Consider the following 12,855-nt stretch of genomic DNA (forward strand, 5'->3'; position numbering starts at 1 on the left):
AAGATTTTTAATTTGAAAACTGATTTCACAACCTGAAACCAGAGAACTGAAACACAAACCCGTGAGGAGCTACTGTACTGTAATGAGTAGTACAGATAGAAATAAAAAAATATTTATGTCTCTACCTTTAAGACAGTAGAAAATGTAATTGGTTTTTGGGTTTACGTACAGTAATAATATGGATCACTAATGATGAAATAATGAGGCATGGCTGAGAACCTTTATCACAAAATATTATTATATATATAAAATATTATAACCACAGTGAAGTTTTGCTTTCATCTTAAAAGAGATAGTTCTTTGGTGTACAGCTAAAGAAAATCACTTTTGCCTTTGGCCTGATTTTATTGCTGCAAAGTCACATTGCAGTCATCTATAACCACCGGAAGTACTCGTATCCCCGGGGGTATTTCTGTTACCAGGAGGTATATGGAAAGACTGTGGTGTATCTAAGTTATTTGGAAAAAATAGAAATTATGATTTGATTTTAAAAATACATCCACATATTTGTGTTAAGCAGGAAAATAAATGCACAAAAGCTTTTTTTTTTCAGCTTTTTTTATTTATTTATTTTTGCTCCTTTGAAAGTAATGCTCAGTTATTACTGTAGGTGATAAGCTAGTTAGCAGACATGCAAACGATTGCAGCTTACATTACAGCAGTAATGTAACACAAATAACACAAAGTTTAATCAATTTCTTACACTTTTGCTCACATATTTTTAGTTTTGAAAGGCTAAAAAAAGGCACCACCCTCCAAACTCTTTAAATGCTTAATGCTTAATACAGCCTCATGCACACTACTTTAACATGCAGAGAAATCCAACGCTTGCCTCACGTGCCTAGTTTACCTTTTCTAAACTACAGTATGGCTGGACAATCACTATTTAGGGGAGGAGTTCAGCGAACAGTAAATTCAAAGGCCTTCTTGTATGGATTCACATGTGCAGACACAGATCCACCATAGCCACTGTGCTTTCTCCATGGTGAAATATTATCAAACAATATTATAACAATGCAGTATATCTAATTAGGATAAAGTGAATGCAGCATAAAATAAGTAGGCTACAAAGATAGTCATGGTTAAAGTGGTTAACTAATTAACAGGGAGGGCTCATTATATTTCAGACTTCTTCGTTGTCTTTTTGATCCAGATGAGTTGTTTTTCTGTGAGAAAAGTGTACACTCCAGGCCTTTTAAGCAAGCCACACTTTCCTCCAAAAGAAGTGACTCCGGCTAGCACTCCATTGCACAACAGTGGGCCTCCTGAATCCCCCTTGAGAGAAAATAAATGCATGACATGTCATTTTTAGACACATACATAGTAGTTAAGGTGGTGATATGGTGGTGACAAGCTGTTTACTTCCTGCACAAAGCGTTCTTACCGCACAGGTATCAGCCCTGTTGTTACCATCTGAACCGGCACATATCATGCCGCTGGTGATAACAGGCTTAAGGTTGTAATATTCAGGAGAGTTGCACTTCACTCTGTCGATCACAGTCACATTGACAGACATCAGGACATCTGACATTTGCTTGACAGCATTGTTCGTTGTCCCCCATCCAGCCACCAGACAGCTGGTGCCAGCTGCTGGTTCTTTGACGGTGTTACCCATCCTGAGGCATTTCACCGTCTTGGTTTCCTTTACCGGTTTGTCGAGCTGAAATTTAAAAAAGGAACATTGCTTATTGATGCTGACTCTCTTCACGTTGCCTTTATAGAGTTTGTAAAACACACACACACACACACACACACACACACACACACACACACACACACACACAGTTGGATGGCTTAATGGATTGATGGATGGACATAAAAATGTGAATTTTCTTATCTAGCATTCTTCTTGACTACTGTTTCTACTGTTTCTTAAAATTTGAGTAGTTTCAAAGTGTCTATAATAACACGGGGGCTTTGGAGGTTAGAATTTGTGTGGTAATGCGTTTATTTGGCTACATCTTGGGTTTGTCACCTGAATAGACTTAATTCAAGTCGAGTCACTTTATTTGTAAAGCAAATTTAAAAACAACACAAGTAGATCAACGTGCTGAACAATTTTCAAGGCAAAGTTAAAAATCAGCTGTGTGAGAACAAGTTACAAAGATACAGAACATGCACACTATGGATATACGTAGCCCATTGAGTGCCTTAAAAGTGAGATGAGCAGTTAAGATAAGTAGCTGCCTGACTTTACATTGTCAATTATTTGATTGGGATCAAATTTGGTTTGCAGTTTGCATGACATCTTTCTCTCCTGCCTCAAAAAACTTAAAAAGCAAATATTGAGTTCAAACAACCACTTTCCTTCTTTCTTTCCTTCATCTAGGCGGTAATTCACTACTGGTTGCTGTAATGTCAACTTACCTTGAGCAACATGAGGTCATTGACCTTATCTGCTGCATCATAGCAGGGATGAGGAACACTGCGAGTCACCTTTCGCATCTGCCTGGAATCCTTTTCCTTTTGTTTGATGGAGTGCACCCCCAGCACCACCCTCTTAATGCTGCGAGAGCAGGAAACAGGTTTTCATTAGATCAAAGTTCACATACACTAACACAGGAGTGAATAAACTAATGATAAAATGATGACTTTATCACAGTTGTCTTACTATATGTGCATTTTCACATATGATATATATAATAAGGTCAGGATATGGCTTTTATTGAAACTCAGAGAAACATGCACAGCAGTTTTTTCCCACTGTCAATAAGTGTTGGGACTTCAGTGGTAGTTGACTAAGTATTGAATGGAGAGTTTGCCTCCTAACAGAGCTGATATGACTATGTGGTAGTTGTTGAAAGAGAAAAATTGACGCTCATGGGTGTGGACTGAAATAAAACTGTAACTGTAACTGTCTTTCCCAGAGTTAAATTTATACAGGCAGAATTTTGCATTTATAGATCTACTTTCGTATCCGATAGTAGGGGAATTGTCCTCTGACAAGGCTGAAGTCTCTGACCTGAAATATGTCTGCCTCCCTCAGTCTGTTCTTTGTGAGGTGTGCAACAAACATGAGTCTAATTCAAAAGAAGTATTATCTATAATAAATGGCAACAGGACCACAGTGTAGACATGGACTCGTTTAGAAAGTGACATGCAGTACATCAGTGCAGCATACTGACATATACTGAATTCAAAACACAAATAAATCAAAGTGTGTGGACATTTTATTTGATTTTTTTCCTCAAAATTCCAACTATTGTAAGATTTGAAATAACGAGTACATAATATATTTTACATCATCAGTAGAAATTAGTTTTAGTGCATATTCTGAGATGTATCTTGTTCTTACTCAGCACAGTGGGCAGCAGTCAGGACCCATGTTGGATTGATCAGTATCCCTCCACACACTGGTTGTTTGCTCTCCAGCAGAGCCATGAAAGGCAACGAGTGGGGCTGCACTTCGTTCCCCCCAATAATCTCAGAGCCATAACCTAAAACAGAATACACTCAGTTAATTAATTTAACAAAAAACTAGATAAATTAAAAAACAATTGGTCAACCTAATAAAACACAACACTCTGCATCAGCTGCACTGTAATATTGAAAGCAGCATTACTTTGCATTCTGCATGTTTACATGAATGAGCAAGATATCAAATGACTGCAATATACAGAACACACTACTCACTTGATTGGACAATGAGGAGGACTATACAAGAGATAAAACCAGTGAAATCTCCCAGGCAGAACATTTCTTCTTATCTCTCTCTTTGATGTGATGTTGAATGTACTGAAACCCACCTCGATGCACACACTTGCCTTTATGTGTTAAGCTCAAAGGATGTGGTCTGACCATGGAAATGCACGAGTCAGCTAAATGGACGCAAGCATATGAGAATGTCATTTAGAAGCCTGTGGTAACAGTTTTTGTCATTTACCAGTCATCGTTATATATATATGCGTATTCACAGGCCGTGTGGTGGTGGCTTTTGTGAAGCAGCTCACATCATCAGGGTGCAGACATTTCCGTAAGGGTGGTCCCAGTGTGGAACAGCTAAAGCTGGGGGCTGTTGTCAAACCATTCAGCGACACATATGAGGGGTTTTAATAATGTCATGACACGATTTAGAGGAAATCATGAGAAAGTGAAACATAGTGGCTGATGGGACACCAGGCTGGTGGAGGTGAATGATCAAGAAAAATAACTCAGAGGAAGGGTTGATTACTGGAAGAATGTGATGCTATATTTTATGTTACCTTAAAGCAATAGTTCGACATTTTGAGAAATACCCTTATTCGCTTTCTTGTTGAGAGTTAGATAAGAAGATTGAAACCACTCTCAAATCTGTCCGTTAAATAGACCTATTGTATCAGGTGACACCCTACAGCTTGTTAGCATAGCTTAGCACAAAGACTACAAACAGCTATCCTGGCTCTGTCCAGAGGTAACAAAACCACCTATCAGCACCTCTAAAGCTCACTAATTAACATGTTATATCTCGTTTGTTTAATCTGTACAAAAACTGATGTGTAAAATTGACTATTTGCTGTTTTACAGTTTACAGTAACAACCTTCTCAGCTAGTTGCCTGGCACCTCTTAGAGCAAAGAAATTGTGTGGCACATAACATCCTGTGGCTTTTGTAATTACAAAACAACAACATATAATATGTTAATTAGTCCGCGTTAGAGGTGCTAGGCAGATTTTTCGATCTTTGGACAGAGCCAGACTACCTACTTCCCCGTTTCCAGTCTTTATGCTAAGCTAAGCTAACTAGCTGCTATAGCTGTAGCATCACGTTCATCGTAAAGACATGAGAGTCGTAACAATCTTCTCAACTAACTCTCTCGCAGAAAGCGAAGAAGTGTATTCCCCTAAATGTAGATCTTTTTCTTTAATTTTCCTCAAATGAGCAAAAAATAGTCAACCATCTTACAGTATTTATTTATTTATATGACTCTTAGTTACAGAGCAGCCACTGAAGGAAGCAACACGATGCTTACAGTGCATTTCTATTGTAGAAAAAAATATTGTTCAACACCCAAAACAGACAACATCTGCACCACAGATCTTGAAAAATGTAATCGAAATGCCTGAGGCACATGAGAACGGCAAGATTTGTGGTCAAAAGTACTTTCCTTATATAAAACATGTTCATTGGCCAAATCACCACTACGTGTTTTAGACTTAGCTTAGTATTAAAGCTGAGAAATATTTCATTTTGAATCACAATACTGTAAATCTTATTTTCCTGCTTTGAAATGTGAATTTTTGCTTTGGATCCAAAACATCCAAATAAGTGTAATACCACCAAAGGCCCGACTACATTTCACACATTACATATGAATTATCAACACTGTCTCCTAAAAATTATGTTTATATACTGCAGCAGAAAATAAATTTTGAAAGAAACTGTAATGTAAAATTTGACTTGATATAGTCTGCATGCAATTAACGGCCCAAACTTAAAATACTATATCAAGACAATTACTAAAAACAAATAAACAAATAAAAAACAAAAACAACACATTTCACATTTACTGGCCTTGTGCCTTTTGAAATAAACTAACTAACTAACTAACTGGGTAATCCCTGTGTGAAGTTGTATTTGTCATATTATGTGTCAAGAAAAAAAGGTTAAAAAATGTAGTTAATACTTGCTGATTCAATCTCCAAGTGAATAGCATGCATGACTGATTCTTTCTTAGCTGCAGTCACATGAAGTTGCAGAAAGACTGGTGCAAACTCTACCACCACAGTTTAACTATTAAACTAGAACATGTTTCTAGTTAGCTTTGTTGAACCTACAGTACATCTAAATCTTGAGAGGAAGAGAGCCTCACAATACAGATTGTTTCCCAGCTTGAAGTAAACCTTCTATGTCCACATTACAATCATCCATGTGTCCACTGAAGATCATTTGCTCCATTGCTCCATGCTAACACATTAGCTTAGATTATAATGAGTGAGGGTATGACACGAGCAATATTTCAGAAATAAGACACTGAAGCAGCTACTCTGCCAGTTTTAGTGGAAAAACTGATAAGATGATAGTAAATATGACACAAAAATACCTCAAAATTTCCATTGACTGATTTTCTTGTTAATAGGAAATAAACACAGTGGGTCATCACAGGCTGTGTACAGCTAAACATCATAGTTGCTCATCAGAACTAGTTCAAAAAATGAATAAATAAAATGTATTGAGGAAATAATAATTTTCCACTACAGATACTATACTAAAGATTCAGTTTTCTTACTGTGGATCACCCACATTCACATCTCTACTGAGCTTGGTACATGTAGTACAGCGCAGGAATAGACATTAATTAGGCCAACACATTTCACATGGCCACATGTTCTTTTCGGAATGTTTTTAGCGAATTTTACTTACCAATCACACTATTTAGCTGTTTCTGAACATAGAGGTCTCTGTTGTTTGGAAATTTGTTTTACTTCTATTATAGTCTACTGTTTTTACTATGCTTGTAGCATGCATGGTGTAAACTCCATTCCCTTAGTTAAAGGTTTCAAAGTAATCTACCAACAAAACACAACAAAGCACCCAAAAATGTCCAAATAATTCATTTATACCAACTGTCAGTGGTGCCTCTGAGCAACAAGTTAATCCTCAAGTGTGCAACTGAAAGGCTTTTACTTTGATGCAGCTGCAGGAAGTGTTACATTTGCATTGACATCACAATCCTAAAAAGCAACGCGAACCAGATCTAACCGAAACAGATCTAAGAACAAGGCTCCAATCTGTTGGTGAATACAGCAACTGGGTCGTTAAAAGTAAAACGAAATCTAAACAACAGCAACTTGCAACAGACATGGCTACAAAACTACTGAAAGATGAACGCAGCAACTCTTCCTGTCAGCTTGTCGTCCATAAGTCTGACACACTAGGTCTTTAACTCTGCTTGTAAGCAGAAGGTAAACAACACAGGTCAGCCCAGGAGACATCAGCAGGGTTAAAGTATATGCTAGTAGAATTACTGCAATGGTTTTGCAGTAAAAAAACAACAACAAAAAAATAGAGGAGAATGGAGCGGTGAAGTACATGATCTACGAGGACACATGGATCGTTTTTAATGCCTATGTTCTCATCACTTACCAAGTGAGTTGACCATCTGGTCAGTTTCTCAAACACTTGTTTTCCTTAAACTGACCAGTTATGTCCAATTCTGTGTTTTTCATCCATGTTTTGCCAGGTTAGGAAACTCATCTCTTTCCATTTGTTATATATACTTGTTCAGGATATTTCATGTTTACATTTGTGAACAAATCATGCCATTGTGAACAAGGTTACTAAAGGATTAAATAGCCTTTCCTGGTCATCTACACCCCAATCTCAAGAATTATTCTGTTGATGTCTAGAATAAGGTTTTTTTTCCCTTTTTAAACCAATTCCTCTGGTTTTCTCAGGGATCAGGTCAACAATTGTGTCTTCGGTTGAGAGCTCCACTTGTGAGATGTCATGATCTGACTCCTTGAAAAAAATCTGGAGAAGACAAAAGAATGTCACATGAAGGACACGTGGAGGATAAATATTTCACATGCTTGTATGTTATTTTAGTGTATTCATCTTCTTACACAAGAAAGGAGACTTGCAGTTTTTCAGGATACAATAAAGAATCCACAGTGGAGGGGCTAGAGACACAAGCTTGAGCAATTTCAAAATTACAATGAAGACTTTGTTCTGCCCACCAGAGTCCACTAGGGAAGAGAAAGACAAATATGCATCACATACAAATACATGAGTTTCAAGACCATCATTTTTTTAAAAATGTTTTTATTCTTGACCAGCCATTGGTGTCTAGACTTTCATAAAAAAGGTGGTTTTCAGTAACACAAATAATACCAATTAATTCTTTGCTTTTTCAGTCATTTTAGTTTAGCTAGTCTCTATAGCATCCCCAAGTTCCGAGTGTAGGAGGCCATGCCCATTTAGGTACAGCTGCAACTAATGTTTATTGTTTTTATCAATCTATTGATACATTTTATTTACATTTAAATAATAGATTGTTTAGTTCAATACAATGCTAAGAAAATATGGATAAATTCCCATAGCAAATTCTCAGAGCCCGAAGTGTCTGAACAGGGATTCAGTTTAGAATAATATATCAGATGGAGAAAATCTGAGCAAGTTTGGCATTTTTGTTTGGCAAATTTCTAAAAAACAATGAATCCATTATTAAAATTGTTGTCGATATTGAATATATCGTAACGTAAGAAACCTGCCTGACTTCCACACAAAATTCACAGCACATAAATTACATTTAAGTCCTTCCTACCTGTTTTGACTTGTAAAGCCGTAGGGTTACTTTGAAGGATAAGTTTTCCACCAGTAACACTGTCAGGCTGATCAACAAAAGCAGAAATCTCTATGAAGTATTCTGTGGCTGAAGTTAAGTTGGAGATGTTGATGTTCATGAAGGCCGAGCCATCAGTGTAGGGGTAGAAGAGTGTATAACATGTGTTGGTGCATGCCGTCACGTTGTAACTGTGTGGTGTCATCTGCATAAAAGCAGAGATGTTCCAGCTGAGAATCACGTGATCAGAGCCCACTGAGTCCACCATCACTGGCTGCGGAGATACTGGACCTGTGAGTGAGAGTGAAAATCTCAGAAAAGTCAGAGAAAAGTTTTCTACACCTGTAGTCCGGTTTTTTGTTGAAGTCTGTTGCCCCTTGGAAAAGTATTTCCTGTGGTGTTGCCCCCCGCGGTTGGGGTTAGGTTGTTGTTATTAGGCATCACAGAGATAACTGGTTGGGGTTAGGGCTGGCTCCAGGCAGGTAGGGGGAAACAGACTTTGACACAGTACCGGACCAAAGAAAAATTATTATGAGATAACATTTTAAGGTAATAGAATACACATAATATGAAGAAGTTGCCAGGGAAGCAGTAAGGAACAAGTTCTGGTCTGTTTTGTGTTCACACTAACTTACTACAAACAAACTAAGATGAAGTCTAATGAACTGACAGATAAGATATTTATTGGACAGTTTTTGTGATTGTCATGCTGCATCATGGGCATTGGCCAAAAGAAAAAAGAAAACAAAGTTTAAAGCAGTGACTGACAGCAAGTAATGCTGTACTGTACCTTATTACCTTCTCTGGTTGCCACAAAGAACCTTTTTCACAGCAGACATTTTGACTCTACTGCTTTTACCAGGCGCATGTGGCGAGGCCTATAGCAGATCACGGACAAGGGCACCACCACCGGAAAAAAACAACACTACCATCTCCCTACAGCAACAGCTTTATAAATTCTATTCCCGCTTCGAGACCTCCAACAGTGAAACACAGAGGAGGCTCTCACACACTCAGAACCCTCACTGACTGTCTCATCAGCTGATGTACACAAAGTCCTGAGAAGAATTAGCCCCCGCAAGGCAGCAGGCTCAGATAACATCCCAAGGCAGACTCTCAAGACGTGTGCTACAGAACTGGCTGAGGTTTTTACCTTCATCTTTAACCTGTCTCTTGCACAGACCACAGTCCCAACCTCCTTTAAAACCACCACCATCATCCCATCCCCCAAAAGGAGCCCAGTCATTTGTCTGAATGACTACAGGCCATTTGCACTCACTCCAATAATAATGAAGCGCTTTGAGAGAGTGGTTCTCGCCCACATCCAGAGTGAGTCACTGGACCCCTTACAGTATGCGTACCGCCCCAACAGATCCACTGAGGACACTATCTCTGCAGCTCTGCACATAGCTCTCCCACCTGAAAAACAAAGATGCTTACATCAGAATGCTCTTCATCGATTACATCTCAGCCTTTAATACAGTCCTCCCCCACAAACTCACAAACTGTACAACCTTGGCCTGGACCCCACACTCTGTGAGTGGCTGTTGGATTTCCTCACTGGCAGACCGCAATCTGTCAGGATCTGTCAGATGTAAAAACAACAACCTCTCTCTTAACACAGATAAGACCAAGGAGATGATAATAGACATGAGGAAGAAGAGGAGACTTCATCAACTGCTCACAATCTGCTTTTGAGTCTGAGGTGGCGAGGGTCAGCAGCTTTAAGTTCGTGGGCATCCACATCAGTGATGACCTCACCTGGACATCACCCAGCTGATCAAGAAAGCATAACAGCGGCTGTACTTTCTAAGGAGACTGAGGAAATTTGGCATTTCACCGAGAATTCTCAGCAGCTTCTACAGTTGCATCATAGAGAGCATCTTGACCAGCTGCATCACTGTGTGGTATGGGAACAACACTGCCGTGGACTGCAAACGCCTGCAGAGAGTGGTAAAGACTGAGTCCACATAAAAGCCTGCAGCAGCATCAAAGACTCCACCAACTCCCAACACAGGTTTTTCACATTTATGCTCTCTGGCAGGAGATACAGAAGCGTGAAATGCAGGACCTCAAGTCTGAGGGACAGCTTTTATCCTCAGGCCATCAGACTGATCAACAGATCTAATCCACTGCCCCCTGCCACCACCCTAACCCACCTCACCATACAGGAAGCTTCACTTTGCCCCACCCCCCTACTGCACCCCCCATACTGTATATTGTACTATATTCAAAATAGTTTTAGTTTTCCACAGCAAAATTTCATATTATCATTATGTATCTGTGTTTTTCATGTGATACATGAACAGAATGTAAATACAAATCTGCCCCTGGGCCAATAAAGGCTTACTATTACATTAATGTCATATAGAAGTTACCATATTTACCAGTTTCTAAATTGTACAACCAAGACGCATTACTCACCCTGACAGACAAACATGTGCGCCTCATCACAATAGTGAGCCAGCAGCTTCTTGTCTTTCTCCAGTATTGCCTCCAAACTTGCACAGCGGCCTTCATAGTTTCTCCTGTACCAGTGTTCATATCTCAGCTCTTCCCCGATCACCCACTTCCAGCCACTGAAGATGCTCTGACGCTGCAGGCCCAGCCAAAAGCTGACTTTGTTTGCACCAGTGGCATTGAGGAAATTGAAGTATTGCTCTTCTGTGCTCAGGACAGCGAGCTCGACATAGTGCCTCCGACAGAACTCCCGGGCTTTGAACCAGGACATAGGTCTCTGAATCGGAAAGTAACATGAGATGATCTGGCCCATTGCTAACTGATGGCACACCACTGAGTATGGGGATATTAACAGAGAGGAAAAAAAGTTATTATAGCTTCAGAACACTGTAAACCTGCTTCTGGTTTGATTCGCTCCACCCATGGATGGATCTATGATCCTGATCAGTCTTTTAATATTGAGTATCTGCCAACAAAATCCAATCCAATCTAATATTTGTTTTTGTAGATTTTTTCCTTCAAATTACAGCTGCACAGCATACTGAGGCTACAATAATATTTCATAAAAATACAATAAAATTAGTAAAGCCATTTATATCAGAACAGCAGAATAGCTTTGCTTTAAGAAATTATAACCTGCATCTCAGGCTGTCTCTTTATCATAATAATTTGTATAATGTGCTGTGGTATTTAGTATAATATCTGTGCAGAGAAGTGTGAGTGTGTCTGTTGTGACAGGCAGCTTTGGGCAGGAGTCAGACAGCCTCTCTTCATCTCCAATGTGAACTAAATATTCAAGTTCAGCTGCAGTTTTTGAACCAACAGCAACACCTAAGAGTTCTGCTTCACCTGCAAAATGTTACTGAAAGAGACCCCAATGACTACAAAGAAACGCAAAATGACCACAGAGAGACGCAAAACAAGCACAAAGTAACGCAAAACAACTACAAAGAGAAAAAAGACAACCACAAAGAAATGCAAAACAACTACTAAGAGACACAAAACAATTACAAACAGATGCAAAACAACCACAAAGAGATGCAAAATGACCACAAAGAGACACAAAACAATTACAAACAAACACTATAAAAATAAATGGTTGTATTGTGTCTTGTATTGGAAGTTTAAACAAGATCCTAGTAATGTACAGAAGGTGGCATTGTGTTTTTCTTTATGTTATCAAATTGTATTGCAGGATATTAAATTATCCTGTCATTACGCCAGATCTTCTGAAAACAGCAATAACCTCTCAGGTGGTAAGCTGTGATTGTAATATGTAGTTCTAATTTAAAAATAACACTTAACTGATATACATTTTGTCAGTTGTTGCACTTTGCATTACAGTGTAGGATTTCTCTAAATGATGAAATATAATGACTATTTAAAAAAACAACAACAATGTCATAGCTTGACTTGAAGTTAAGTAATACAGTTACCCAGAACAGCCAGTCGCTGCAGAATCTGCATCTCATAGGCAAACATACAGTAGAATCTGTGATATTGTTTATGATGTATTTTTTCATTCCTTTTCCATCAGCTGACCATGCAGTATGTAACCCCCTCGTCTCTCCACCCCATCTGCCTAAAGCTCCCTCTGCTTGGGAGGTTTATAAAATTGGCTCACACTGTGGGGTGGGGAAAATGGGAGTGGCCATGTTGATTGCTCACCTGTATCAGGATGTTTTCATGAATTATTTTCGAACAGAAATTTTAGATGTCACTTGAAGAATGTGTCAACCCACTTACTTTATTCGTGAAATACTCCATTTCTGTCTCATCTGCTTGGGCATCACTAAACTTTTGGACCGCATTTGAAAAAAATGCATCTTTACTTCCTGGTTGTAGTGGTGAACAGAAAACAACTTGCATAGTTTGGCAAACCAAAGAGTCTGAACAGGCTGAACAATGACTAACTGGACACCAGGAGAAAAGTGTTGACCTTTTAAAGAAGGTACTAAAAAAAACTCATATGTAGCTCCACCCTGAAGTCTATTTTTAGAGCTAGCAGTTTGGAAAATTCTAGTTTCAGTGTACTTTGTGACTTTGAAATTTGAATCTGATAATGATTTACTAGAATAATCCACACCTTCTAAAAATGCATGAAATGTGTATAAAGATGAGGAAATATTCGAGGA

At 38.7% G+C, this 12,855-nt stretch overlaps 2 protein-coding genes across 3 annotated transcripts; both read right to left on the reverse strand.

Annotated features, from left to right (window-relative positions):
• Nucleotides 1–540: 540 nt before the first annotated feature.
• On the reverse strand, nt 541–4,401 carry LOC122875866 (granzyme A-like). Its single transcript, XM_044195478.1, has 5 exons — nt 3,634–4,401; nt 3,296–3,437; nt 2,368–2,506; nt 1,385–1,660; nt 541–1,275 (listed from the first exon to the last, which is right to left on the reverse strand). Exons 1-5 carry the CDS (start codon nt 3,695–3,697, stop codon nt 1,117–1,119), a joined length of 780 nt encoding a protein of 259 aa, XP_044051413.1. The 5' UTR covers nt 3,698–4,401; the 3' UTR covers nt 541–1,116.
• Nucleotides 4,402–4,878: 477 nt separating this feature from the next.
• Nucleotides 4,879–12,303, reverse strand: LOC122875865. 2 transcript variants are annotated; one of them, XM_044195477.1, is made up of 5 exons: nt 12,157–12,303; nt 10,685–10,997; nt 8,243–8,551; nt 7,542–7,664; nt 4,879–7,449 (listed from the first exon to the last, which is right to left on the reverse strand). In XM_044195477.1, the coding sequence occupies exons 1-5, from the start codon at nt 12,241–12,243 to the stop codon at nt 7,424–7,426; spliced, it is 858 nt and encodes a 285-aa protein (XP_044051412.1). In that variant the 5' UTR covers nt 12,244–12,303; the 3' UTR covers nt 4,879–7,423. The 2 variants fall into 2 exon arrangements, with proteins under 2 accessions (XP_044051412.1, XP_044051411.1); XM_044195476.1 differs by having other exon boundaries at nt 10,685–11,053.
• Between the last annotated feature and the right edge of the window lie 552 nt (nt 12,304–12,855).

The sequence above is a fragment of the Siniperca chuatsi genome, linkage group LG5, assembly GCF_020085105.1.
Source record: "Siniperca chuatsi isolate FFG_IHB_CAS linkage group LG5, ASM2008510v1, whole genome shotgun sequence".
Classification (NCBI taxonomy): domain Eukaryota; kingdom Metazoa; phylum Chordata; class Actinopteri; order Centrarchiformes; family Sinipercidae; genus Siniperca; species Siniperca chuatsi.

What these genes read in the sequence shown, in the direction of transcription:
- LOC122875866 (XM_044195478.1), bottom strand. Translation starts at nt 3,697, where the DNA reads ATGTTCTGCCTGGGAGATTTCACTGGTTTTATCTCTTGTATAGTCCTC. An exon ending in ACTGCTGCCCACTGTGCTGA is followed by an intron (nt 2,507 to 3,295) that starts GTAAGAACAAGA and finishes CTGCTCTCGCAG; the next exon opens with CATTAAGAGGGTGGTGCTGG. An exon ending in ACAGGGCTGATACCTGTGCG is followed by an intron (nt 1,276 to 1,384) that starts GTAAGAACGCTT and finishes TTTTCTCTCAAG; the next exon opens with GGGGATTCAGGAGGCCCACT.
- LOC122875865 (XM_044195476.1), bottom strand. Translation starts at nt 12,202, where the DNA reads ATGTTTGCCTATGAGATGCAGATTCTGCAGCGACTGGCTGTTCTGG. An exon ending in GGCTTTACAAGTCAAAACAG is followed by an intron (nt 7,665 to 8,242) that starts GTAGGAAGGACT and finishes TCTCTTCCCTAG; the next exon opens with TGGACTCTGGTGGGCAGAAC. An exon ending in CTGCAAGTCTCCTTTCTTGT is followed by an intron (nt 7,450 to 7,541) that starts GTAAGAAGATGA and finishes TGTCTTCTCCAG; the next exon opens with ATTTTTTTCAAGGAGTCAGA.